Genomic DNA, 24,459 nt, shown 5'->3' on the forward strand with positions numbered 1-24,459 from the left:
AGGGCATTGCCAGCAGCTCAGTAATGCCAGAGAAAGGGCACACAGGGAAAAGGCCTAAAGATGGAGAGTGGGGCAGAAGTCAGATTATGAAAGCCTTATGTGTAATTTTAAGATGCCTGGACATTAATGTTCAAGAGTGGTCCCTGATCCTATCTGCATTTAGATATAGATCACTTTAAATGCCAAAACCAATATTCCTAGTGAACCATTATTCATTAAGACAAGGTGACAGAGAGCTCATGTGGACACAGCTGAGATGATACAATGTAGCAAATTCTCAATAATTCTCATGAACACTTGGAAAGTCAATTCTATAAGAAGTCAGAGAAATTATAATAAATCACTTAATACTTGGTTTGGGAAGGTGCTTTCTGAAGTTATAGTGCCTATGAATTTAACTAATAATTGTGAATTCAGAGCTGTGACAATAAAGCAAAGAAACCACATTGTGTTTGAGTCAGCAATCTTTAGATTTCTATCTAGTCTTCCTACCCAGTCCGTAAATTCTAACTATAATCCTGGTACTCACTCTCAAGTTTATGTTAAATACTAGCCTATACAAAAAACACTCTTTTTTTTCATTTTGTTATTTATCTATTGCTTTGTTTAAAGGAAGAACACAAAAATGCCCTGCTAAAGGTATTCTGTTTGGTTGCAGGCTGCAAGCGGGGAAAAAATCAAAGTGTGTTTTGCAGAAAATGATTTTTTAGAAGTCAGAACTATGACATGAAGTCAAGCAGGGCACTCTAGGACTGAATTTGCTGTGCTGCCTTCATACACTCCTTGCTCGCTCTTTTCTGGCAGCTGTGACTCACACAGGTCATGGAGAGTATCATTCCCTAAGAAGAACAACTCCAATATTCATCTTTATCTATTTAGTTCATCTGTCCCAATTCTGTGTTCTGTGGATGCTGACTTTCGGTCATGGATGGTGATACACATGGACATTTATCATCAGCTTTCAGATTTGTGGATCTTTGACAAGTATTATTAGTGAGAGTCAAACTAGTAGGATGCAAGTTATAAATGCTGGTTATCCAATTACCTACTCAAAATATCCTACATGAATATTCCATTAAACATGCATAGAAAAACATTAGTCATTCCTGCTGACCTGCTGCTCTTTGCTCTTCTGTATTCACCAGAAAATTTCCTCCTTCTTCCTCACATCCAGGTTAAATACTACTGTACAACCTGGAAACCTGTAAATTATCTGACATTTCTCTCTGTCCCCCAAGCCTTTCTCATCCAATTATCACTAAATCATATTGACGATACCTCTCTTCTGCCTCTGCTTTATATACCCACTGCCACTGGGAACACAAACATTTACAAAATGGCTTTTATTTTAAAAAAAGCCTGCCAACTATTAACGTTATTTCTTACATGAAAAAAATTAAGCAAAACAAATGAAAAAAGCATAACACCAAAAAAACAAAGGCCAACATATTAAAACAAGTAGTTGAGATTCCTAACTTTATGTATTTCACTAAGGACGGGTGAAAACCTTGTAATACATTGATGCTACTCCAAGGATGTATGACAAGGAAACTATAGCTGACTACTGCAAAAACTTCCTTTGTCTCCTGGTTTCTTTACATGGTAAAGAACCTTCCATCAATCCCAGCAAACTATAGGCCACAGGCCAAATCCAATCTGCATTATGGTTTTGTAAATAAAGTTTTATAGGAGCTCAGTCATACCTGTTTGCTTACATATAATCATGGTGGCTTTCACACTATAACAGCAGACAACAGCAGGGTTAAGTAGATATGACAGAGACCACATAGTCTAAAGTGTTTCCCACCTGGCCATTTACAGAAAAAGCTTGCTAACCCGTTTTACACCATAACCACAATGCCTTAATACTCAAATTTAATCTGGTGACTCCCCTGCTCAAACTTCTCCAATGAGCCCCTGCAGCACACATTGTTGGCTCCCTATCAATAGCCATTCCTTATTCTTTCTTGCAGAAGAAATCCAAGTCTATTGGGATATTTATTATCCCAATCCCCCTCCTCAGCCTCAGAAACAGAAATGTTTATTCTAAGCTAATCAGGTATTTACCTTCCCAGTGCCTGGTTTGGGAATGAGCATGTGGTGTGACCCAGCCAATGAAATGTTACAGGAAGCCCCTTGCATGCTTCTAAGTTTTCTCCCTGTTTAAAAGACACATGTGAAGAAAAGCAGCCCTTGCGATGTTGTGTTGTGAGAACAAGATGTTTGGAGCTGCTGCAGATTAGCCAACCATGAAAGGAGACGTGAATAAAACACTGTCAACAGCACAGCCGAAAGAGGGAAAAGTGGGATCCTAGCATATCAATGAACCACCAAAACAACTCTGGTTGGTACTGTTTTAGCCACTGTTCATCTAGTATTTGCAGCCCAAAGCATTCTACCCGGTAAATTTCCCATGACACACAGGATAAGACCTACTCATTCCTATAGTATTAAAAAGTCTATCATAAACTTGCCTTAGCTAAGTATTCACCTCATTCCCAACCTCTCGTATCACACACTTTTGGTACTAGCAAAAGTGAACTGCTCAGAAACCCTGCCATGTTCACTCAAGCATCTTGTCTTCTGCACTTGCTGCTCTTCCTTCCAAACAGGCAATCTCATTAGATGTTCCTGCTGGCAAACACACGACCTCACTGCATGTTCCTTCTGCCAAACATTCTTCTTCTGCTTCTTTACCTAGAAAAATTCTTCTCTCTCTGCATGCTTACCTTAAATCATACCTACTTTTTTCCAAAACTTTCATTACTCATCACATATGTCTGGCACATAATCAATATATAATAAATCATAATTATAAGCTTCCAGTGGGCATCTAGCACACAGTAAGCACTGAATAAAGTAGTAAAATAATGAAAATGGCAATGATAACAAAAAGCTCCTGTCTGTATTTTTAATTGTTTGTGGTCTATAGCATTAGAAAAATGGTTACTATCTAAAAGACATTTGATAGTTGTATGTTAAGTGGACAAGTGAAAAATAGAAATGTTTTCTTTGTAAATTCTGTTGAAAAAGCACAGAAATGAAATGGAGACAGCTCTATTATGAGCACCTTAAAGATCAAAACTACATCTATTCCATCTTTGTCTCCTGCAACTTATAAAACCTAACTTACAAAAGCTCTTTGATAGATGGCTAAATTAAAGGTGTCCTCATACAGTTTGGACTATACAATGTATTAGGTGTCCACAACCAGGTAGCATACGAGCATTTTTGTTAGTGTGAAACATTTTTCTACTTTTATTATAATCTGCTGGGTCTAGAGTTGGGCAATTTGTATATTTATTATGACAATCTTTTGGCAAATGGTAGCAGAGCATCTTGCTCTAACAGAATTACTGTTATCATGACAATTAACCGGCAGGTAGAAGAACACATCTTGTTCCAACAAAGTAAATATATCTCTTTCCAACTTCAAATGAGGAGGAATGAAGTCAATAATAGTGAGACCTTATTGGGACAAGCATATGTAACATGACTTGTGCTTCAGTGTTCTTTTGTGATCAAAAATTCCTTACTTTTACTTTTTTATCTATGGTAGGACCACGCAGAGCAGGGGTCCTCAACTCCCAGGCCACACACTCACACCAGTCCATGGACTACTATGAACCACACCACACAGGAGGAGCTGAGCAGCAGGCAAGCCAAGGAAGCTTCATCTGTATTTACAGCCACTCCCTATGGCTCATATTACAGCCTGTACTCTGCCTCCAGTCAGATCAGTGATAGCATTAGATACTCATTGGGGCATGAACCCTGTTGTGAACTGCCCATCTGAGGGATCTAGGTTGTGTGCTTCGTATGAGAATCTAATGCCTGATGATCTGTCACTGTCTCACTTTGCCCCCAGATGAGACCATCCAGTTGCAGAAAAATAAGTTCAGAGCTTCCACGGATTCTACATTATGGTAAGTTGTATAATTATCTCATTATATATTACAATGTGATAATAATATAAAGTAGTACAATAAATGTAACATGATTGAATAATCCTGAAACCATCCCCACCTTCCCCCAGCCCATGGAAAAATTGTCTTCCACAAAACCGGTCCCTGGTGTCAAAAAGGTTGGGGACAACTGACTAAAGTAATTCACTATCACAAGTCTTACCTGGATTGCTGTTTTCAGAAGAGATTTTTAGCATCTGTTTTTCTTTGTAGTCAGAAAGTAACTGGCAAATTCTATGTATAAAAATGTAATAAACCAAATTACTATTTTAATACTGATATAAAAAAATACTTACCAAGTGTAGAATTATTAAGAGTATTTCAAACAATATCAGAATATCAGAACTTAATAGTATTATCCCATCCATTTGTTCTTGGACAACTTGCTTCTCTTAGGCTCAATGTCTTCTTCAACAAAGTGAGGACTTTGCTGCCTTATTTCACTAGGTTGTTATAAAGATTTAACGAGATAACATTTTTTAAATGCTGAGAGAAATAGTAAAGCAATGGAATAACCTGTTCCTAAACTTTATGACTAAAATTATCTTGGAATCCCAAATAAAACCCAATGCGTATTTTGTTCATAGGTTCTAATATGCAAATGTTGTAGTTTTCAGAAAATGTTATTAAGTCCTAATTTTGCTTCTTAGTTGTCCTACTCTTTATGGCTTATAATTCAGGGCATCTCAACTATGTCATAGTTTATAACTAAATTTATTCATAAATATCTCATTAAAGTAGATAATGTGATTGTCCACTATTACGGAGTTGATCAATCACACCAAGGGCAGAAAAACCAATGGATGTTAAGACCTGACTTGGACCAACGATCCTTCTCTACAGACTGAAACTCTCAGCCAGCAGATGTCTGTTAGGATAATGCTTTATATTGATGTTCAATTCCAGCTGACATGGGAGACCAAAAGTCTATTTTTATTTTTTTTAGTTTCCACGGAGAAGTAGCAAGCTGACATTCTGTAATTTTCGACATACATACTAACAATATATTTTGCACCGAACATGTTATTCAGGTCTAAGTCATCTCATAGACCATCTTACATGACTATTTTTGCAGCGCAAATCACAATTTCAATATTTGGGTGGCACCCATTTTGCTTTGATTCACACTGTTTCCTTAGAGCTAGTCAGCAAATAGTCAAATGACCTTCCAGTGACTGCACAAAATATGGAATGCTTCAAAGATTTGTGCTGCCTCCTTATGCAGAAGCCATGCTAACTTTCTCCGTATTATTCCAATTTTAGGATATGTGCCGCCGAAGCAAGCACAAAGCCCTACTTTTACACATGACTAGTGATGAGTCATGGACAAGGCTTGGCTCTGTTAGGTCCAACCAACCTACTTCAGATTCTGAGATTTCTCTTCAATGGCTTCCTGTGAGCTAGAATTTGAAAATATTTTAAAATCTTGAGCTAGAGATGGAAGTAGCTCGGACAATTTTCATTATCATGTAAATCAGATCACTCAAGGGGCCAACCACAGCTGGGAGCCACTGCTCAGGGGAAGGTTCATATGGGACTTTCTACTGCCCAAGGTTCTATACAGGATATAAAGGTGCCTCACAGTACAGATCTGGTAGCAAAGAAGAAACAAACACTGATCTCTTTCTGCCACATTATTTGAACCCCTCTGACCCTTGAGAACAAGCCCACCTAATAACTGCTAGAGAAAAGACCAACAACAGCCTCAAAGGATCTCTTGCCATGAAGGTCTCAGCTAATTCTTGGCTAAGATGTGGGTTCCACATTAGGTTCTGAATACGGGGGGAAGGGTCAATTTGTTCACTTTGTGTGCGGATAAAGTCAAGATGCCCAGCGGCCAGAGCAGGGGGCTGATGCTCTGGGAACAATGGCTGAGCATATAAGCATAGGTATGGGAACTAAAAAACGTAACTTCAAAGTCACTGTATGAATTGCCATGAAGACTTCAGGGATCTGAATCTACCGATTCATCTTAAGGCAGCAGGACCAGTTTGAGTGGCAACAATGCAGCAACAAAATCAATGGAAACAACAGAATGATTGCAATGTCCTTTTTTTTTCCTCCTCCTTCTGACTTGATAAAAGGGACTGTCTTCCTTGGATTTAGTGAACTCCTTCGGTTCCTGAAAAATTCAAGGAGTATGTAGGACATAGTGCCCAGAAGACAGTACAAGACTTTGCACTAAACTGGATATTTCAAGACCCAAAAAACTAATCACAAAGATGTGACACTATTTTTTATCCCTGCATAGGTGTTACACTTGGATCAAATGAACAATGCTGGGATCTCTAAGGATAAAGGTCTTAAAAGTCCTGAGATAAAGAATCCTTCACCCATTGGTACTTCTAACTTGTCTTGCTTTTTGTCTGATTTCTAGCTGATGCAGGGGACTAACTCGCTGCCACTCTAAAACTACCTGAACCAAACTATGACATCTCACCTGATATGTAACATGCAACTGTTATAATTATTTTAAACCTCAATTTAGCATTAACTAGCCTTTTAGTGTAAACACTTACACAGTATGATGACTAGAAACAGCATACTCTCTGGCCGTCTGTCCAGATAGATCTTGAGAAGATACATCAATATTTTGCTCAAGTAGAAGGCTGACTATACTTGCTGATCCACAACATACAGCAAGTATGAGAGCAGTCCTAAAATGACAGAGATAGGAACTGTAATAAAGTTATTTTTAAAGCTAATTTGATATACTTTACCAATTTAACACACCTTGCCTGTCCGTGCAGAATCAAACATTTACATGCACTAAAAGACATAAGCATCTTGAGTGCTCAAGTGTTCATCTTTCTAAAATACCACAAAAGTTAAAAGGAAGGGACAAAAAAAAACCTCTTATCTCAGTGGGGTATTGCATAGCAGAAGCTACTAATTTAAAGTCCTTTGATGGGCAAGAAACAATGTTAGGGCCACTTATCTGAAGTGGACAAAGATTTAAGTGAAGAGTTCGTCACAGCTTCCCTAGACTGATACGCTGTAATAGAAAATCAGCTAGGGGGTAAGAGAAATAAGAGCTCTCTGCATGCTGAAAGCAGTAATATTAATAATCGTAAGAATAGTAGTCATAGGAGTTTCAGTTAATGGTGCCAATAACCATGTGCTAGGCACTGAATTAAATGCCACATGTATCTTTCTTACTTATGCACAGCCAACTTTGAAGGATATATTCTCCTACTTTTCATATATGACAACATATTTGGTGGTAAATAACGTCCCCAAGGTCACACACCTAGCAAGTAAGAAAGTTACTAATTAAACCCAGTCTTGTGTGAATCCAAAGCCTAGCTCTTTTCTCTTTATCACCCACCTATGGCTTGTCTTCATTAAAGGAAAACTGTATCCACTTAAAACTATCTTCACTCCCTCTCTCCATACCAATTAAAAATAAAAACATCAAAATACACTAGAAAAACAAAAGGAAAAAAGCTGTTGAACCCACAGTATGTGGGAACAGCAATTAATTGTCATGTAGGGATAAGCTAACATTAATATTCTTCAAAGAAAGCAACTTAAAGCAAAGTCATTAAAAAGACAAAAGGATTTTCAACCCCTATTTATGTTTAATACAGCATATTTAATGGAAAAGCACGTAAGACACAGGTTAAAAACTATTAGAAAGGGTTAAGAAGTTCAATACTGAGTCATAAAGTAAACTAAAAGTTAAAGTTCAAACTTCATAAAATTAATATGAAATCCTTTAAGCTAACATAAGATCATGTAACCAAAAACGTCACATAACAAATAACATCAGTCAATATAAGAGAAGATGAATCCTACTAAAACTGTTCTTTATGTTGCCCAGCCCAAGTAATTGTTTTTCTACCTAACTGATTTGTGTTGATACTGATCACTACATCCCAGTAAGTATACATTAATCTTATTAATTTAATATTTATGACTTGAGTGACTGCTATCCATCTAGAACACACAGATTAAAAGAAAGAACTATACCTTCCATATCTATCCAGTGCATTTAAATTTGCTTTTTTCTTGATTAAAAATTTCAGCACTTGCTGTTTTTGCTCATGTACACCAAGTAGCAGTGGTGTGAGGCCATGCTGTAAAACAATATAAAGCAAAAACCTATGTAATTCAAAAAAGTACATATTCCTCAACCAAAGTGGAAACTTTATGTAAGACCTTATGGACTTACACGCATAGAAAGTAAATAAAATGTAGTCGCTTCCTTCTCACTCTTCTGTGCTTTCCCACATGCTGCTCCTTCCCTTGGAAACACCCCTTCTCTGCCTCACCACAGTAACTCTAATCATCTCAAAAACTCACTTTAAACATTAACTGCTTCCAAGGCTCTTTGCTTCTAACTCAGCATTTGGCATGGTGTTATTGGATGGTAATATTTTTCCCATCTAAACAAAAAGCTTCTTGAAGGCAGGGGCTGTATCTTTTGTCTCTATATCCTCAACCCTAAGACAAATTGTGTATAAAGCAAGAATCTGCATGTAAAATATTTCTTTAGTTTCATGTCTTACCAAAAGTTCAACCTCCAACATGCAACAAAAATTGCTATTAAAACTCATACTGCCCATTTGAAAAAATTTTCCAACATTTATTTATTTAAAATCTATTTGTATTTAATTTTCCCAGATTGTTAACTAAATCGTCAGTTCATAGGACTACTGAAACTAAATTAACAGAATTCCTATCTGTATTCTTAATAACTCCATGGTTTTTAGTGTTTAAAACTGCCATGCTGATTATGCCAAAGCTCTACATACTTAAGAGACACACTGAATAGTCCATAATACAGCGTCAATTGACAAAAAATGGTTTAGAATTTGCTACAATTCTAATTGAGAAAACTCTGCTCTTAATGACTTACTGACCTAAGTACTTGAATGACTGAACAAAGAGACACAAAATCCTGAGAGGGCCATCCTCTACTTATTGAAAGACTACTCACAGCAAATTTCTAAAGACCTTCTGAATGGCAGTGAATAACTGATGGTAGAAAGGAAAAGGTATTATTCTGTAAGCTGATACATACTACCAATAATATTCATTTTAATGTCTCGACCACAAAGATAAAAGTCAGACTAGGCCAGGAATGGTGGCTCACACCTGTAATCCTAGCATTTGGGGAGGCTGAGGTGGGTGAATCGCTTGAGCCCAGGAGTTCAAGACCAGCCTGAGAAACATGGCAAAAACCTCATCTCTACTGAAAAAAAAAAATAAACTGAGGTTGGAGGACCATCTGAGCTTGGAGAGGTCGAGGCTGCAGTGAGCTGTGATCACACCACTGCATTCCAGCCTGGGAAACAGAGTGAGACCCCATCTCAAAAAAAAAAAAAAGTCAGATTAATGTTATTGGAAAGATTTAAAGAAATCAGCACATATCCAACTCCAACTCTTCTAGAGATACCTTAAGTTTCTGAGACATAACAATTTACATATTACTTTTATGTATTGAGTGGTTCTTAAGCAGGAGTGTTTCCAGATTTTGAGAAAATTGTTGTTGTTGTTGTTGTTGTTAGAGACAGGGTCTCATTATGTTGACCAGGCTAGACTCGAACTCCTGAGCTCAAGCAATCCTCCCACCTCAGCCTCCCTAGCAGCTGGGACTACAGCCATGCACCACCATGCCTGGCTTCAAGGAAACATTTTCAAATATACATATCCAGGCTTTATTATACTTACTGTATCAAAATACTCAGAAAAAAGCCTAGACTTGTTGATTATTTAAACATTTTCCTCAGGTTACTGGGATGCACAATTCTAGCTGAAAGCTAGTGCAACAGACAATTACTTCAGTCTCATTTCTCACCCACATGACCAATTCCCTTTCTCATTTGAAGATTTGGCCAAAAAGAGTAAAGAGTACGAGAGAGACCCATTTGCTGAAAATACCACATGATTTTCCCCGATAAGAGAAGAACAGGGTCTAGTCAATTCAAAATCCAACTTGATCTCGTTACTTGTTTATCTTCCACCTTCCCATCCAGACACTCTAGATTTGAAAGAGCTGAGACTCTAATTGGCCATTTCTACCAGAATAGGATACTAAGTCAGTTAATTACTTGATAGTCCCTCTGCTCAAGGGTTTCCTCTTACATTACCACCTATTCACTGCCAATCTGGTTCCTCAGAGGCCTCCTAAAATTGATCTCTATTCAGTTTACAACCCACTAACTCCCTCTGCCAAACTGAAAACTGTCATTCTCTAAAATTGAAGAGAACCTTGTCTCACCATACAAAGGAAACAAATCAATCAACAACACACACACACACACACACACACACACACAACCTCTTCATGGTCTTTTCCCTCTATTACCTAATTTCCAAATTGGCCTTGATATTTCTGATTGCTCTCTTTTCCGCTTTCCACTTCTGGCTCATCAGCAATCAGAAATATCTTAAGCCTTGCCACTGACGGGCGCATCACCTCGTATCTATTACTGTTTTTTAGGAACTTGCCAAAGGAGCAGGATCTCTATTCATTGAAACATATTTAAGTTTTCTTGGAGTTTTCATGTAAAACCTATTTCAGGGCAAATTTTGCCATTTTACATTCATTAGGGGAAAAAAATCCTAGGAGGGAAAAATTGAAAAATATAAGCATTATCTTCTACAAATTCAGTGCTTTCAAAAAAATTATTTACCACAAGCACATTAAAAAAAAAACTGTACCCTCTAATGCTTCTTTGAAAGTAACAATATTTAAAATTAAGTCTTAGATAATTAGGTCATTTCAAAATATTCTCATTCAGGTTATGCTTGAGCTTCCAAATATGGAAGACTGGCCCTTACACAGGTCAATGTTAAAATGAATGCATTTCAGTATTTTGAAGATAAAATTGGTAGATCTATACCTTGTTTTTTGATTCGATATCAGCACCGTATAAGAGCAGTGTTTTGGCCATTAATTTATCTTCATTGTAGATAGCGTAGTGTAGAGTGGTATTTCCATACTCATCTGGCATATTTGGATCAGTGCCATGTTCCAGCAATATTAACGCACATTCATCTTCCTGGCATTGTACGGCCTGTCAGTATTAGACCAAAAACAAATTACAAATCCTAGGAATTCAAAATAACATTCCACAGCTTTCACCAACTAGTTATATTTAAAGGAGAAAACTCATTTTTATGCTATGTACTGAAATCAAACCCACCTCATGCTGATATAGTTGGCTACTGCATACCTTTATCAGAGCCGTCCTCTTTTTGTTGTCAAGGACATTAAGTTGACATTGTCTGTCCAGCAGGAGTTTTACTACTTCTGAATTCCCATTGGCAGAGGCCAGATGTAGAGCAGTCCTATGAGAGTGAGAAGACTTTTTAGGAAATTGTAGTGCACTAGCTACAGCCATAGCAATGATTCATGTAATTGCAAACACTGAATAGCCTGCTATTACTCTGCCTTCAAAACAAACATTTAACTTTCCCATGAAAAAAGCACACTATTTATTATCTCTCTTTACTGGCTGTATTAATGAAAGAGCATCCTATATGAATACAAAGAGCATAGCCCTTGGATGACATTCAACGTGGGCTGGAATCCTACTTGAAGCTCTGTCACTTCCTGGCTGTTGCTTAGCCTTTTGGGGTCTCAGTTTCCTCATCAATAAAATAGGAATGAAAATAGTAGCTTTCTTACGGGAAACCACTGTAATGCTTAAATGAGACTCTGCACAAAAGATATAGAATAGTTCCTAACACAAATAACATCTCAATAATTGTTAGATATTTTAATTTTTACTAATACCACTAAAGACAACATTTGAATTAAGTGAGATGATACAATTATACCTACACTCTCAGGAGTGTTTTAAATATTACAGGTAACATTGTATTTTAGTGATTCTAAGATGATCATTGTCTCCATGTTGTCTCCACTGAAATACCACTTACAATTCATGATTTACTAAAATTTGCGGCATTTAAATAATTCTCTTATTGAGGCATAAAATAATGGGGCATCATACAATCCCTGGTGCCTTACATTAAGTAGAATATGTTACAACAGGTCTGGGGTGGTTCCAGTCAGATGACCAGCATTTAGATAAATTTTAGTTCCTAAAAGAACTATGGAATAAGAGAGCAGAGGTGAAAACAAAAACAAATTTCTAAAACAAACCAATTCTTACTTTGGTTTTCAATAAACTTTAAGTCAAAGAAAACTTGGAATTCAAATGAATAGCATGGGCTCATTTTTGTCAATACTTAGATTTATACAATGTGTGTACATCAGATATTTCCAATCATTCATATTAGGATTTAAGACTGTTATAAATTTTCTTTTTTTAAAATGGATTTATGAAACTATTTGTGGAGCTTTTTTCAACTTTTACATTCAGGGGTACATGTGCCGGATGTGCAGGTTGGTTACATAGGTAAATGTGCACCAAGGGGGTTGGTTGTACAGATTATTTCATTACCCAGGTGTTAAGCCCAGTACCTGTTCGTTCTATTTCCTGCTTCCTTCCCGCCTCCCACCCTCCACCCTCTGATAGGCCCCAGTGTGTGTTCCTTCCCTCTAGGTATCTGTGTGTTCTCACCATTTAGCTCCCACCTATAAGTAAGAACATGCAGTATTTGGTTTTCTCTTCCTTTGTTAGTTTGCTAAGGATAATGGCTTTCAACACCATCCATGTCCCTGCAAACGACATGCTCTCGTTCCTTCTTTTATGGCTGCATAGTATTCCATGCTGTTTATGTACCACATTTTAGTTCTTAAAACAACTAAAACAGTCTTTATCCAAGACTTATAATTTTTTTTATATTTTTTAGTAGAGACAGGGTTTCACCGTGTTAGCCAGGATGGTCTCAATCTCCTGTCCTCCTGATCCGCCCGCCTCCCAAAGTGCTGGGATTACAGGCGTGAGCCACCGCACCCAGCCAAAAAGCTCACATCTTAAGAAAATTCAATCTTCCTATTCAAGCACAGGAACCATCTTCCCATTTCAGTTTCCTTCTAAGGTTCCTCAGTAAAGAACATATTTACATACTGTACATTGATATAAAATCCATACTGGATTTTATTTGAAGAATATTTAGCCCTGAAGTTGATGTGTTATGGGGCTTCGTTCTTAGTTCTCAACATACACTTTTCTGTAATGTATAGAACATTGTTTTAAAATCTGTAGATTAAAAATAATCTGCTGCATTGACTTCATTAATTTTGCAAGTTAAATCACTTTAAAACAGTCTATTAGTGTTCTATGAGGGAAATTATGATTGGAAATCAGCTATTGTTTTTGTGTTGCTGCTCATAAAGGGCCCTGTACCCTGACCTCTCTGAGGTTTCCACATCCAGGGTGGTGTGAGGCCTGCGGAGGCGAGAAAGCCAGGTCCCCCTCCTCCCCCGCCAGGAGGGTATGTCCCCATCATCCCCTCACGTCCCACCTCCTCCCAGCCCAGGCCTGGTTACCTCTTTTGCTTGTCCTTCTTGTTCACGTCAGTGTCCCTGAGCATGACGATCAGATCCTTTCTGGGGACTTTACCCCACCAGGCAGCTCTGTGGAGCTTGTCCAGATCTTCTCCACGGACGTGGTACCTGGGCTCCATGAAGGCGCTGTCATCGTAGTCTCCCCAAGCGCCCACCTTGCTCTTGCCGCTCCCCCTGCAGCAGAGGAAGCAGAGGCAGCACCACTTGCCCATCTTGTTCCTGAGCGTCTTCATAGCAGAGTCGTCGTGGTCTCCAGAAGCGCCCACGTTGCTCTTGCCACTCCCCCTGCAGCAGGGGAAGCAGTGGCGGCACCACTTGCCCATCTTGCTCCTGAGTGTCTTCATAGCAGAGTCGTCGTGGTCTCCGGAAGTGCCCACGTTGCTCTTGCCGCTCTCCCTGCAGCAGGGGAAGCAGTGGCACCACCACTTGCCCATCTTGCTCCTGAGACCAAATGGCTTCTTCACAGAAGAGGCAGCCGGCATGGAATCAACCTCAGCCACCATCTGCTTTTAACAGCCAGGAGAAGCCGGTAGTAGCCAACAGATCGCGTCTACCAACCAGTTTCACCAACTAGCAGGTAACTCCGGGTTTCCAATCTGTTTGAAAAAAAAGTCAATCCCAGCCAAAACCTGCCAACCCCAGCAGGGGATTCCAGCCCAGCCCACCCCACCCAGGGAAAACCCACACCCACCTGAGGAAAGCCCACACCTACCCCAGAAAGGGCCAACCCCCGCCCCCAAGAAAACACCCAGCCCACCCAAGGGAATGCCAAACCCAGCAGAGAAAAGGTCAAGCCCAGCAAAGGAACACGAGAACGTCAATCCAAGCAGGAAACGTCAATCCAAGCTACCAACGCCAAGCCAAGCCAAGAACGCAAAGCCAAGCCAAGCCGCTACAGGCCAGCCAAGCCGTTAACGCGCGTGCAGCACGCGCGTGCAGCATGCGCGTGCAAGCCGTTACAGGCCAGCCAAGCCGTTACGCGCGTGCGGCGTGCGCGTGCAAGACGTTACAGGCCGGCCAAACCGTTATGCGCGTGCTGCGTGCGCGTGCGGCGTGCGCGTGCAAGCAGTTACAAGCCAGCCAAGCTGCTGACGCGCGTGCGGCGTGCGCGTGCGGCGTGCGCGTGCGGCGTGCGCGTGCGGCGTGCGCGTGCGCGTGCGGCGTGCGGCGTGCGCGTGCGGCGTGCGCGTGCGGCGTGCGCATCTCAGGTGGCGTCAGTGCACGTGGCACAGACGCTGGCCGATGCATGCAACCCGCCTGCTTAAGTCCTAGCGCCACGAATGTCACTGACAGCCTTGAGTTCCGGCAAACTTCGTGGGAGTCAGCTGAGCTTTCAAGCCAGAGAAGCCTCTGGTGAAAAAAAAAAAAAAGCCTCTTAACGGAGGACTGGGGCTAAGCGTCTGGAACTTGAGGATGCTGACAGCCTCCTCTGAAAAAAGCCCCCAGGACACTCCTGGCGGTGCTGTTGTGCATGGCAGCAGCTGCAGCTGGGAGCTCGGGCTGACGGAGCTGGCTGCAAATGGCCTCAAAATCGCGGAGCACAAGACGCCCACCGAGCCCAGGGCCTGCCTGAGGTGCCTTCGACACCTGCTCCTCTTTGCTCCGCACCCAGAACACGAGGCCATCAGCAAGGGGGCATTTGGGGCCACAGGATTGCAGCCAGCTCCTGCCCCGGTGCAGTGTATACAGTGTATACTGCACAGGTGTTGGGTGCACCAAAATCTCCTGAATCACCTCTAAAGAACTTACTCATATAATCAAACACCACCTTTTCCCCAAAACCCTAGGAAATAAAATGAAGAACTTTTTGTTTATGCATACCACATAGTTTTTAACTTTATTCACAGGTTCATTGAGATATAATTTATATATTATTTAATTCACTCATTTAAAGTATAAAATTCAGTTTTTTAAGTGTATTAACTAAACAATCACCACGATTTTAGAACATTTTTATGCTCCTTAAAAGAAACTTTGCACCCATTAGCAATCTTTCCCTATTTTCCCCATTCTTCCTTTAAACCCCTCCCCCAGCCCTAGGCAATCATCCGTCTACTTCCTAAGAATTTGCCTATTCTGGAAGGATTTGCCTATTCTGGACATTTCATGTAAGTGGAATCATAATAATATAGTTACATGTGACTTACTATTTTCATTTATCGTGTTGTCAATGTTCATCCTTTTTGGAGCATGTTATTAATATGTTTTTGTTTTTCATGGCCAAGTAATATTTTATTTTATGGACAGACCACATTTTATTAATCCACTCCAAAATTCATGGACATTTCTGTTGTTTCCTACTTTTTGTTGCTATATAAATACTTTTACGTGTAAGGCATGTGTTTCAATTTATTTTTGGTGTATACATAGGAGTGAATTTACTGAGTCATGTGGTAATTCTGTATTTAACCTTTGAAGAACGGCTTCATTTTTCTGCATGTGGCTTGCCAATTATGCCAGCACCATATGTTGAATAGGGAGGGCGTCCTTTCCCATTTTCTTGTTTGCTTTGTCAAAGATTAGGTAGTCTGATGCCTCCAGGTTTGTTCTTTTTGCTAAAGATTGCTTTGGTTTTTCAGCATCTTTTGTGGTTCCATTCAGATTTTAGGACTAATTTTTCTATTTCTGTGAAGAATGACATTGGAATTTGATAGCGGTTGCATTTAATCTGTAGAATGCTTTGAGTAGCATTGAAATTTTGACAATATTAATTTTTTCAATTGATAAATATAGGACTTTTTCTATTTGTCACTTTCAATTTCTTTCATCAATGTGCTATAATTTTCAGTGTACAAATCATTCACATCCTTCATTAAAATTACTCCTTGCTCTTTGATTTACTTATATATTTGTTTTGTTGCTATTATAAATGGAATTACCTTATTTTTCAGATAATAGTTTGCCATTGGTGTATAGAAACCAATGGTAATTTTGTAACTCTCAACTTTATTGAATATAGTGTTTATCAGCTGTAATGGGTTTTTTGTGGAGTTTAAAACACAGACAATCTCACCCCTTCCTTTCCTATTTAGATGCCTTTCCTTTCTTTGCCTTGTATGATTACTCTGGCAAGTCAGTTACATATAACGTTCTCAGCATTTGTAATTTGACATCAAATCCATCTGTTGTAATACACTGTTACTTTTCAACTCGAAAACATGGACATTTATCACTACTCTCCCTTTCTCTTGGTCTGGTTGTTATTTAAAAAAAAACCTATCAATGCAAACCAGGATAATTTTCTACAAAACAATTTCAAACACACTAAAAGGTTTTAATCTAACAATTCTTAAACTTTCTTCGTCAATGACTTTGAACTGTGGTCCCTCGGAACAAATCCAACACCTTTAGTAGAAAAATTATGTTAATTCCTACATTATCATTGGGTCTAGCCAAGAGTTGACCAAAGGTGATATTAACAGATATGCTTATTTATTACCTTGTTCTCAAAGTTCTAGCATAAGTCTTGAAAAATCTAGTAAAAATTTGTAAAGACTATAATTGCACAAACTCCCTCTCTCATGAGTCACACAGTTAATCCAGAATATTATTTCTAAGTTATTGTAAAGCCAACAAGTAAATATGATGTGGTGTATAAAAATAATCCTAACTTCATTGTATATTCTGTAAGTGACACATGCAATTGATACTATTTACTAAATATCTCATAATTATATTTATTTACATAGAAAAAAGGAATCAAAAGCATATTATCTAACGTTTAAATGATTAAAAATACTTGAGATAGCATTGCTACATAAATGCTATGTAAATGCTGACGAAAGTAAAAATGTCATCCCCTACACTTGCTAAATATATTGTGACACATTACAAGCATTTTTAAAATATATCACTAATGGTTGGGTCAAGTCAGCAAAAATGATTCTAAGTATTTAATTGTGGAAAAATTTAGTACAGGGCATAGTATTCATGTGATGGAAGGATTTTAAATGGAACCCAGAGATTAGCAGCAGCATAAGTTTTAATTGCATACCAGGTGCAGAGTCTAGGATACAAGACAGAACTGCAGATAAAATCTGACTCCTTCCAGCATAGCTAGGAGACATGGCTAACTCCACCTGTCCAGAGACCTTACCTAGAAATCTAACGGCTCCAAACCAGGTAAACAAAACTATTTTCCAAAGTCAAAGCATCAATTTATGACATTAAAGCACTTCTAAAACTTAACCTCTGACTCAAATTAGACCAAATGGATAAATTTTGAAGATATTTTTATGTTACCACTGATTTTAACACCATCTTTATTTCCCAAAGATTACTGAAGTCACATGAAATAAAAGGCATTACAGCTTCTATTTTTCTTACAAAATATTTAAGAGCTTTCATTTTCTTTTAAGCCGAGCCATTATATATACATCACATACACAACACTTCTAGACAAGAAAAGATCTAGCAGTTGTTCAGTTTTTCTTTCCCACTTTATGAACCATAACACAACTTCCACAGACTATCTACGACATGATTAAATTTATCTGACCTGTCCTGTATTTCCCTCTTTTGTAATTAGTCATTCTACTTTAGGACAACAATTTGCCATATAAGATCCTCTCTCATATAACATTTCTTTCCTTCATAACATTTCTTACAATAAATACATCTTCATATCCACAATTTTCTTTAGATCTCTCTCCCCTACTAATTTCTGATGCCCACCCAAACCAAAAAGGTCAGACAACGCAAGGCAAAACAGAGGAGAGCCTTAGATTTTTGAGAGGGACCTGTCTGCTTAAAGTTCTTGGGGTTCCATGAGGAAAACAGAGGTTTCTTCCTAAAATGGGGTTTGTGGAACCTTCTGTTTTTCCTTAAGGAGTCCCAGGTTGTCAGAAATTACCTTAGATCCTCTCATGTGGGCATCAAGAGTGGCAACAAGAGAGACTGGGGTAATAATTCAGACAACTGAGCAGAAAAAGAAAAACTTACTACTGTCCCCACTGTAATGATGGATAAACTGAGGCACCATGCAGTTCAAAAATTCATGTTCACATAATTAGGATCCACAGCTCACTCTCTTACATAATTTTGCCAACTCTATGCCCACTGATGCACCTGTATGGTAGCTCATGGCCCCCTTGGAACTTAGAACCTGGGTTTCATTCCTGCTCTACGGCTATATAATTTAACAATTTTCCTTTGAATTTGTTGGACTCTAACCCTGTATATCTCAAATTTTATTAGTATTACTGAATCTTAAAGGGAGCTGTGACGTCTTTAGTCTTTAGAAATATTAAACCTATAAACAAGGACTATATGAGGTTAAACAGTATTCAAATTTCTATATGCTTTAAAACATGGACACAATGTATTAAGAAACACAGCTACGAAACTGCACCCCATCAACTCTGGACAAAAATTTAGATATTATCTCTTCAATATAAGCTATCTAGTGGTATTTATACATATTCTTCCATGTATCAACGGTATATTACATGCCCATAAACTTAAAAATAACAAGTGTTCAAATTATAGGCCTTACACATTTCTATGGGCTTGAAAAATGATACAGTATAGATGATGGTCTTTAAAGCAGTCAAGAAAATGCATAAACTTCTAGAGGAATCAGTAAAATAAAAATAAAAAGTTCACACCAAAAGTAGTAATACTAGGAATAAAAGAGGGCTCAACACTGCAGGTTCTTAGATACAAAAGTTAATAAAGCCTTGTTTTTGGTTGTGAACCTTTGCCTTAAAATACACACAGCCGACCGAGGTGGGTAGATCACCTGAGGTCAGGTGTTCTAGGCCAGCCTGGCCAATATGGTGAAACCCCATCTCTACTAAAAATACAAAAATTAGCCGGGCATGGTGGCAGGCACCTATAATCCCAGCTATTCAGGTGGCCAAGGCAGGAGAACTGCTTTCACCCAGGAGGCAGGGGTTGCAGTGAGCCAAGATCAGGCCATCGTACTACAGCCTGGGGGACAAGAGCGAGACTTCATCTCAAAAAAAAAAGAAATTACACACAATTCTCCCCACTTCCTTTTTCTCTTGCAAAGAGGTGGTGATGAACCAGGTTTGCTCAGGCAGATGACAATACTCTTGAAAATGGTGGCAGAGAGCCAGGCACGGTGGCTCACACCTCCAATCCCAGCACTTTGGGAAGCTGAGACGGGTGGATCACTTGAAGTCGGGAGTTCAAGACCAGCCTGAGCAACATAGAGAAAACCCATCTCTATGAAAAACACAAAGTTAGCTGGGCATGGTGGCACATGCCTGCAATCCCAGTTACTCGGGAGGCTGAGGCAGGAGACTTTCTTGAACCCGGGAAGCGGAGGTTGCAGTGAGCCGAGATCGCCCCATTGCACTCCAGCCTGGGCAACAACAGCAAAACTCCATCTCAAAAAAATAAATAAATAAATAAAACAAACGAAATGGTGGCAGAGAAAGAAAATGAAGGCAATACAGTTCACTTAATAATCTCATAAATTAGAACTTACCCCGTGACTCTTGCATAGCTCCAAATATGTGAGAGAGATGAAATGGCTGTTTGCCACCAATATTTTTATGTGATGCTTCATTTTTTGATTCTCTGAATAACTACTTATAACGCATTAGCCCATTTATGCCAGAGGCTGCAATTTTTTAAATTTTTGCGTGAGTGAAAAATCAGACCTTCTCAATGACCTTGAGCAGTAGGATGTAATTAACTCCCTCACGCTTACCATTCCAATAATGGAACACTAGGCGTAAGTGGGTTAACACAATCGTGAAAGCATAGCTATTCAAGTAACTAATTACACAACTGATTTTTTTCCTCATCCCTAAAACATAGTAAACGACCAGTTATTTTAAAAATACAACACAATGACAATTTTGGCTTGTTGTTTGTTAAGGCCATTGCTTGGCATAAAGAAAACAAAAAGAGGAGGAGAAACAAGAATAGAAACATGAAATAGAAGCAGCAGCAAAAGAAAATGTAAAAGGAACAAGAAGATGAGAAGAATATACAGACTAGAAAAAGCAAAAAGAACAGGTGCAGGAATTAGAAGGCCTGTTATGACACCTTTTATCCCCTCCCACAATTCACGAAATTTGAAAAAGTCTAAGACTATCACAACAAAAAAGGAAAAAAATGGCCGGGCGCGGTGGCTCACGCCTATAATCCTACCACTTTGGGAGGCCAAGGTGGGCGGATCATGAGGTCAGGAGATCTAGACCATCCTGGCTAACACTGTGAAACCCCGTCTCTACTAAAAATACAAAAATAAAATTGGCTGGGCGTGGTGGCAGGCGCCTGTAGTCCCAGCTACTAGGGAGGCTGAGGCAGGAGGATGGTGTGAACCCAGGAAGCAGAGCTTGCAGTGAGCCGAGATCGCGCCACTGCACTCCAGCCTGGGCAAAAGAGCGAGACTCTGCACACACACACACACACACACACAGTCACCCCCTAAATTTTGTTAAGAATGAGACGATGCTGCCACTCATGCCTGGCTCAGAAGGAGGGCACCCTCCAGAGATTGCAAAAGAAAGGGGAGGACTCCTTTCCCTAAGTGCACCTCCACCACTGCCACCGAGGCCCATGGTACAGCACCGGCAGGTTCCTCCCCACCCCGGGTCGGGCTGGGCCCTGCAGCGCTCCTACTCCCCATTCCCGGTCCCCAGACCTGCTGCCACTATCACCACTAGCACCAATGCCAATACAATTGCTGTCGCCATCAGTGCAGCAGCCCACCCTACAAGGTTCCTACCACCTTGCCCCCGCGGGCACCCTCCTACCACTCCTGTCGAGCTGCAGTCTTGGTGGCTGCCATCAATCGCACGAGGCGAGCTGCACAGTCATGCCATATGCCGGCTCCAGCGTACCACAGGTGATTCCTTCTCCTCCTCCTCCTCTAGCCTGGCTTGGAGCAGCTAGACGGGCAAAGCCAGAAAAGCCTAGAATGGGATGCAGGGAGTGGTAACGTTAGAGCCTCACCTTGTCACGCTGGCCACTGGGTGGCAGGGACCAGTTTCAGCTAAGGCACTCACACCCACCCTCCGAAGTCCAGCCTCTCTTTCTGGCAAAAGCTGGCCAGGAACTGGGGCGGGTGTGAGTGCCTTCGCTGAAACCGCCCCCATCCAGGTGCAACTGGCCAGAAATTGCTGGGCCCACCAGGGCTGCACTCCTCGGGGAGCAGGAGTAGGAGAAACTCAGACCCAGCCAGCCCTCCCCACTCAACTGCTGGTTCCCGTTCCTGACACCTCCACCCACAGTGCCCTGTTCCCACAGTCCCCCGTGATGCCCACTAATCCCCACCCGGTAGTCCCAGGTGTTCTCTCCAACAGAGAGCATGGGGTGTGGGTGGGAGGTGCAGACCGGAGAACCACAGTGGGTGTGGGGGCCCTGCCCTGCTCAAGATTGCACGAGCAGGAGGAGATCACCCTCGACACTCTGGAGTCTGGAAAAAAGAAGAGTCACCCGAAGGAGCAAGGAGACCATGGCTGTTGCTGTCCCCACCACCTCTGCAGCCGACCAACACCACTGGCAGTATAGCCCCCACAGCAACCCTAACCTGACCCCTGCCGCTGGCAGTGTAGCCCCCGGACAGCACACCCAACACACCCTGTGCCAGTTGCAGGCACTGTAACCCCAATACTCCCCCCAACAACCCCCTCCACAGGCAGTGTAGCACCACCCGATAGTGCCCACAACCTGACCCAGCCACAGGTGTTGCTGCACAAGACAGTGCCTCAAAATCGCCGCCCCCACCCCACCACAGGTAGCGCAGCTCCTGATAGTGCACCCTGAGTAAGGGCAGTGCAGCACCCGACAACACTCCTAAACCACCCCCCACTGCCAGCATTGTAGCTCCAAATAACCACCCAAACCACTCCCTGTCCCGGGCAGTGCAGCAGAAAATAGCGCCCCTAACCCGTCCCCCGCCACCGGCAGTACACGTTAGTGCACACAACCTGCCTCCCTCCCCCCCACCACCCTCGCCACCGCGAGCAGTGTAGCCCCCGATAGCCAGCGAACCCCGCCCCACACCGCCAGGAATGCAACCTCGGAGAGTGCCCCCAACCAGCCCCCTGACACAGGCAGTGCAGCCTCGGGCAGTGAGCCCCAACAGGACACCCAACCCCTGCCCCCACAGGCGGGCAGTACATCCCCGGATAACTCACCTACACCAGGACATTTCCACCACTCTGGCCGAGCTGCAGTGTCCCACGTCACCACCAACCACAGCGAGGCGAGCCCCAGTGGCTCAGGCTCCAGCCTCCAGCATGCGTCGGTGCCGCTCCCTTCTACTCGTCTTCCTGCCCGGCAGGAGAAGCTCCCGCTACCGGCCGCTCTCCTACCGCTCTGTCGACACCACCAACTGCAGTGAGCTAGTGTCCGAGGCTCCAGTCAGAAACAGGTAGCAGCCATACCGGATACCAAACGCCCACACTGAAGAGCCTAAAATGACCTGACGCATGCTTTATGTACTGAGGTTACGCACATGTGGTTCCCGGACTACATGTTCTGATTGGATGAGAGAAAAACCTCTAGGCCTACTCTGATTGGACTTTATTTTCATGCTGTGATTGGTTGTCTTAAGACGGGCTCACATCCAATCAGAACATGATAATAAAGTCCAATCCAAGTAACCCCGGAGGGTTTTTCTCATCCAATCAGAACATGCAGTCAGGAATCCTCCTGTATATAACCTCGGTATATGCCTGCTGCTGAAGGGAAGTCAGGATCTTCCAGGTTCCTGTATTTTCCTGTGGAGCTGCTCAGTGCCCGGCTTAGAGGACCGGGAATGGGGTAATCACCAGCCGTACGATGGAGGCTGGAGCCGCTACACCGTGGCTCGCCTCGCCGCGATTGGTGGTAACTGCGACCCAGACGGCAGTGCGGCAGGAGCGGTAAGAGGAGGAAAATAGTTTTGGGATAGATGGAGGAGGTAAACAGGGTGGTTAGTGCCAAAGGGAAGAGAGGATAGTGAGCAGGAGAGCGCGTTGCAAAAAGGCGGTGAGGAAAAGATAGCGGGAAAAAAAGTTTTTGGGTAGATGGAGGGAGAAAAACAGGGTGGGGAGCGGGAGGGAGGGAAGGTTTTGCAGAAAGATGGTGGGTAAAATGTTTATGGGTAGATGGAGGAGGAAAAGAGGGTGGCAAGGGGAGGAGGAAAGAGAGGGTGGGGGGGGAGAAACAGTGCTGAGCAGTAGAGAGAGAAGGTTTTGTGAAAAGACAGTGGGGAGAAAAGGTTTTGGGTAGATAGAGGGGGAAAAGACGGTAACAGTTGGTGGAAGGGAAAAGGGTAGCCAGCGGGAGGAAGACAAGGTTTTGCAAAAAGATAGTGGGCAGGAAAGAAAGACGGTGGAGAAAGAAAAGACAGTGGGTAAAAAGGTTTGGGTAGATGGAGGGGGGAAAGAGGGTAACGAGGAGGAGGAAAGAGGGTGACGAGAGGGAGCAGGGAAAGAGAGTTGGGAAAAAATGGGAAAATAGTTTGGGGTAGATGGAAGGCAAAAAAGAGAGTGGCAAGCAGGATAGGGCAAAGAAGAGGACGAGTGGGAAGGGGGTAAGACTGTGAAAAGACCGTGGGGAATATTCTGGGGGGTAGATGGAGGGGGAAAAGAGGGAGGTGAGCAGGAGTGGGGAGAAGGCTTTGCGAAAAGACTATGGTGAAATGTTTTTGGGTAGAGGAGGGAAAGAGGGTGGCAAGGAGGAGCGGGGGGAAAAGACGATGAGGAAAACAGTTTTTGGGTAGATGAAGGGCGAAAAGACAGTGTTGAGCAGCAGGAGTGGGGAGAAGGCTTTGGGAAAAGACGGGAGAAAATGTTTTTACTTAGATGAAGGAGCAAAAGAGGGTGATGAGAGTGGGATGGGGAAAAAGAAGGTGGCCAGGGAGAAGGGGAAAAGACGGTGGGAAAAAACAGTGGGGAAAGTGTTTGGGTAAGTGGATGGGGAAAAGCGTGGTGAGTGAGAGAGCAGAGAAAGCTTTGCGAAATGACGGTGGGGAAAAATGGTGGGGAAAAAGTTTTGGGGTAGATGGAGGAAGAAAACGGGTGGCGAGGGGGAGGAGGCCAAAGGCGGTCGGGAAAAGAAGGTGGGAAAATAATGGTGGGAGACAAAGATTTGGGG

The 24,459-nt window shown here is 41.7% G+C and overlaps 1 protein-coding gene, 1 non-coding gene and 1 pseudogene across 2 annotated transcripts in view; all 3 read right to left on the reverse strand.

Moving 5' to 3' along the window:
* Positions 1-22,789, reverse strand: part of LOC101139634 (POTE ankyrin domain family member E) — a 56,483-nt gene extending 33,694 nt beyond the window's left edge. The window contains exons 1-8 of the mRNA XM_055380709.2: positions 22,515-22,789; positions 21,129-21,287; positions 13,378-13,991; positions 11,150-11,264; positions 10,817-10,990; positions 7,938-8,044; positions 6,485-6,622; positions 4,129-4,199 (exon numbers count right to left, since the gene is read on the reverse strand). Coding sequence (XP_055236684.1) covers positions 4,129-4,199; positions 6,485-6,622; positions 7,938-8,044; positions 10,817-10,990; positions 11,150-11,264; positions 13,378-13,898 — 1,126 coding nt within the window. The 5' untranslated portion in view covers positions 13,899-13,991; positions 21,129-21,287; positions 22,515-22,789. The remainder of the gene's footprint in view (positions 1-4,128; positions 4,200-6,484; positions 6,623-7,937; positions 8,045-10,816; positions 10,991-11,149; positions 11,265-13,377; positions 13,992-21,128; positions 21,288-22,514) is intronic.
* The window catches only part of LOC109025815 (fatty acyl-CoA reductase 2-like), a 306,120-nt pseudogene that overhangs the window by 82,395 nt on the left and 199,266 nt on the right, over positions 1-24,459 (reverse strand).
* Positions 5,146-5,252, reverse strand: LOC115933815 (U6 spliceosomal RNA). Its single transcript, XR_004069669.1, has one exon. It is a non-coding gene; the product is annotated as a U6 spliceosomal RNA (small nuclear RNA).

Source organism: Gorilla gorilla, chromosome 11, assembly GCF_029281585.2.
Source record: "Gorilla gorilla gorilla isolate KB3781 chromosome 11, NHGRI_mGorGor1-v2.1_pri, whole genome shotgun sequence".
Classification (NCBI taxonomy): Eukaryota; Metazoa; Chordata; class Mammalia; order Primates; family Hominidae; genus Gorilla; species Gorilla gorilla.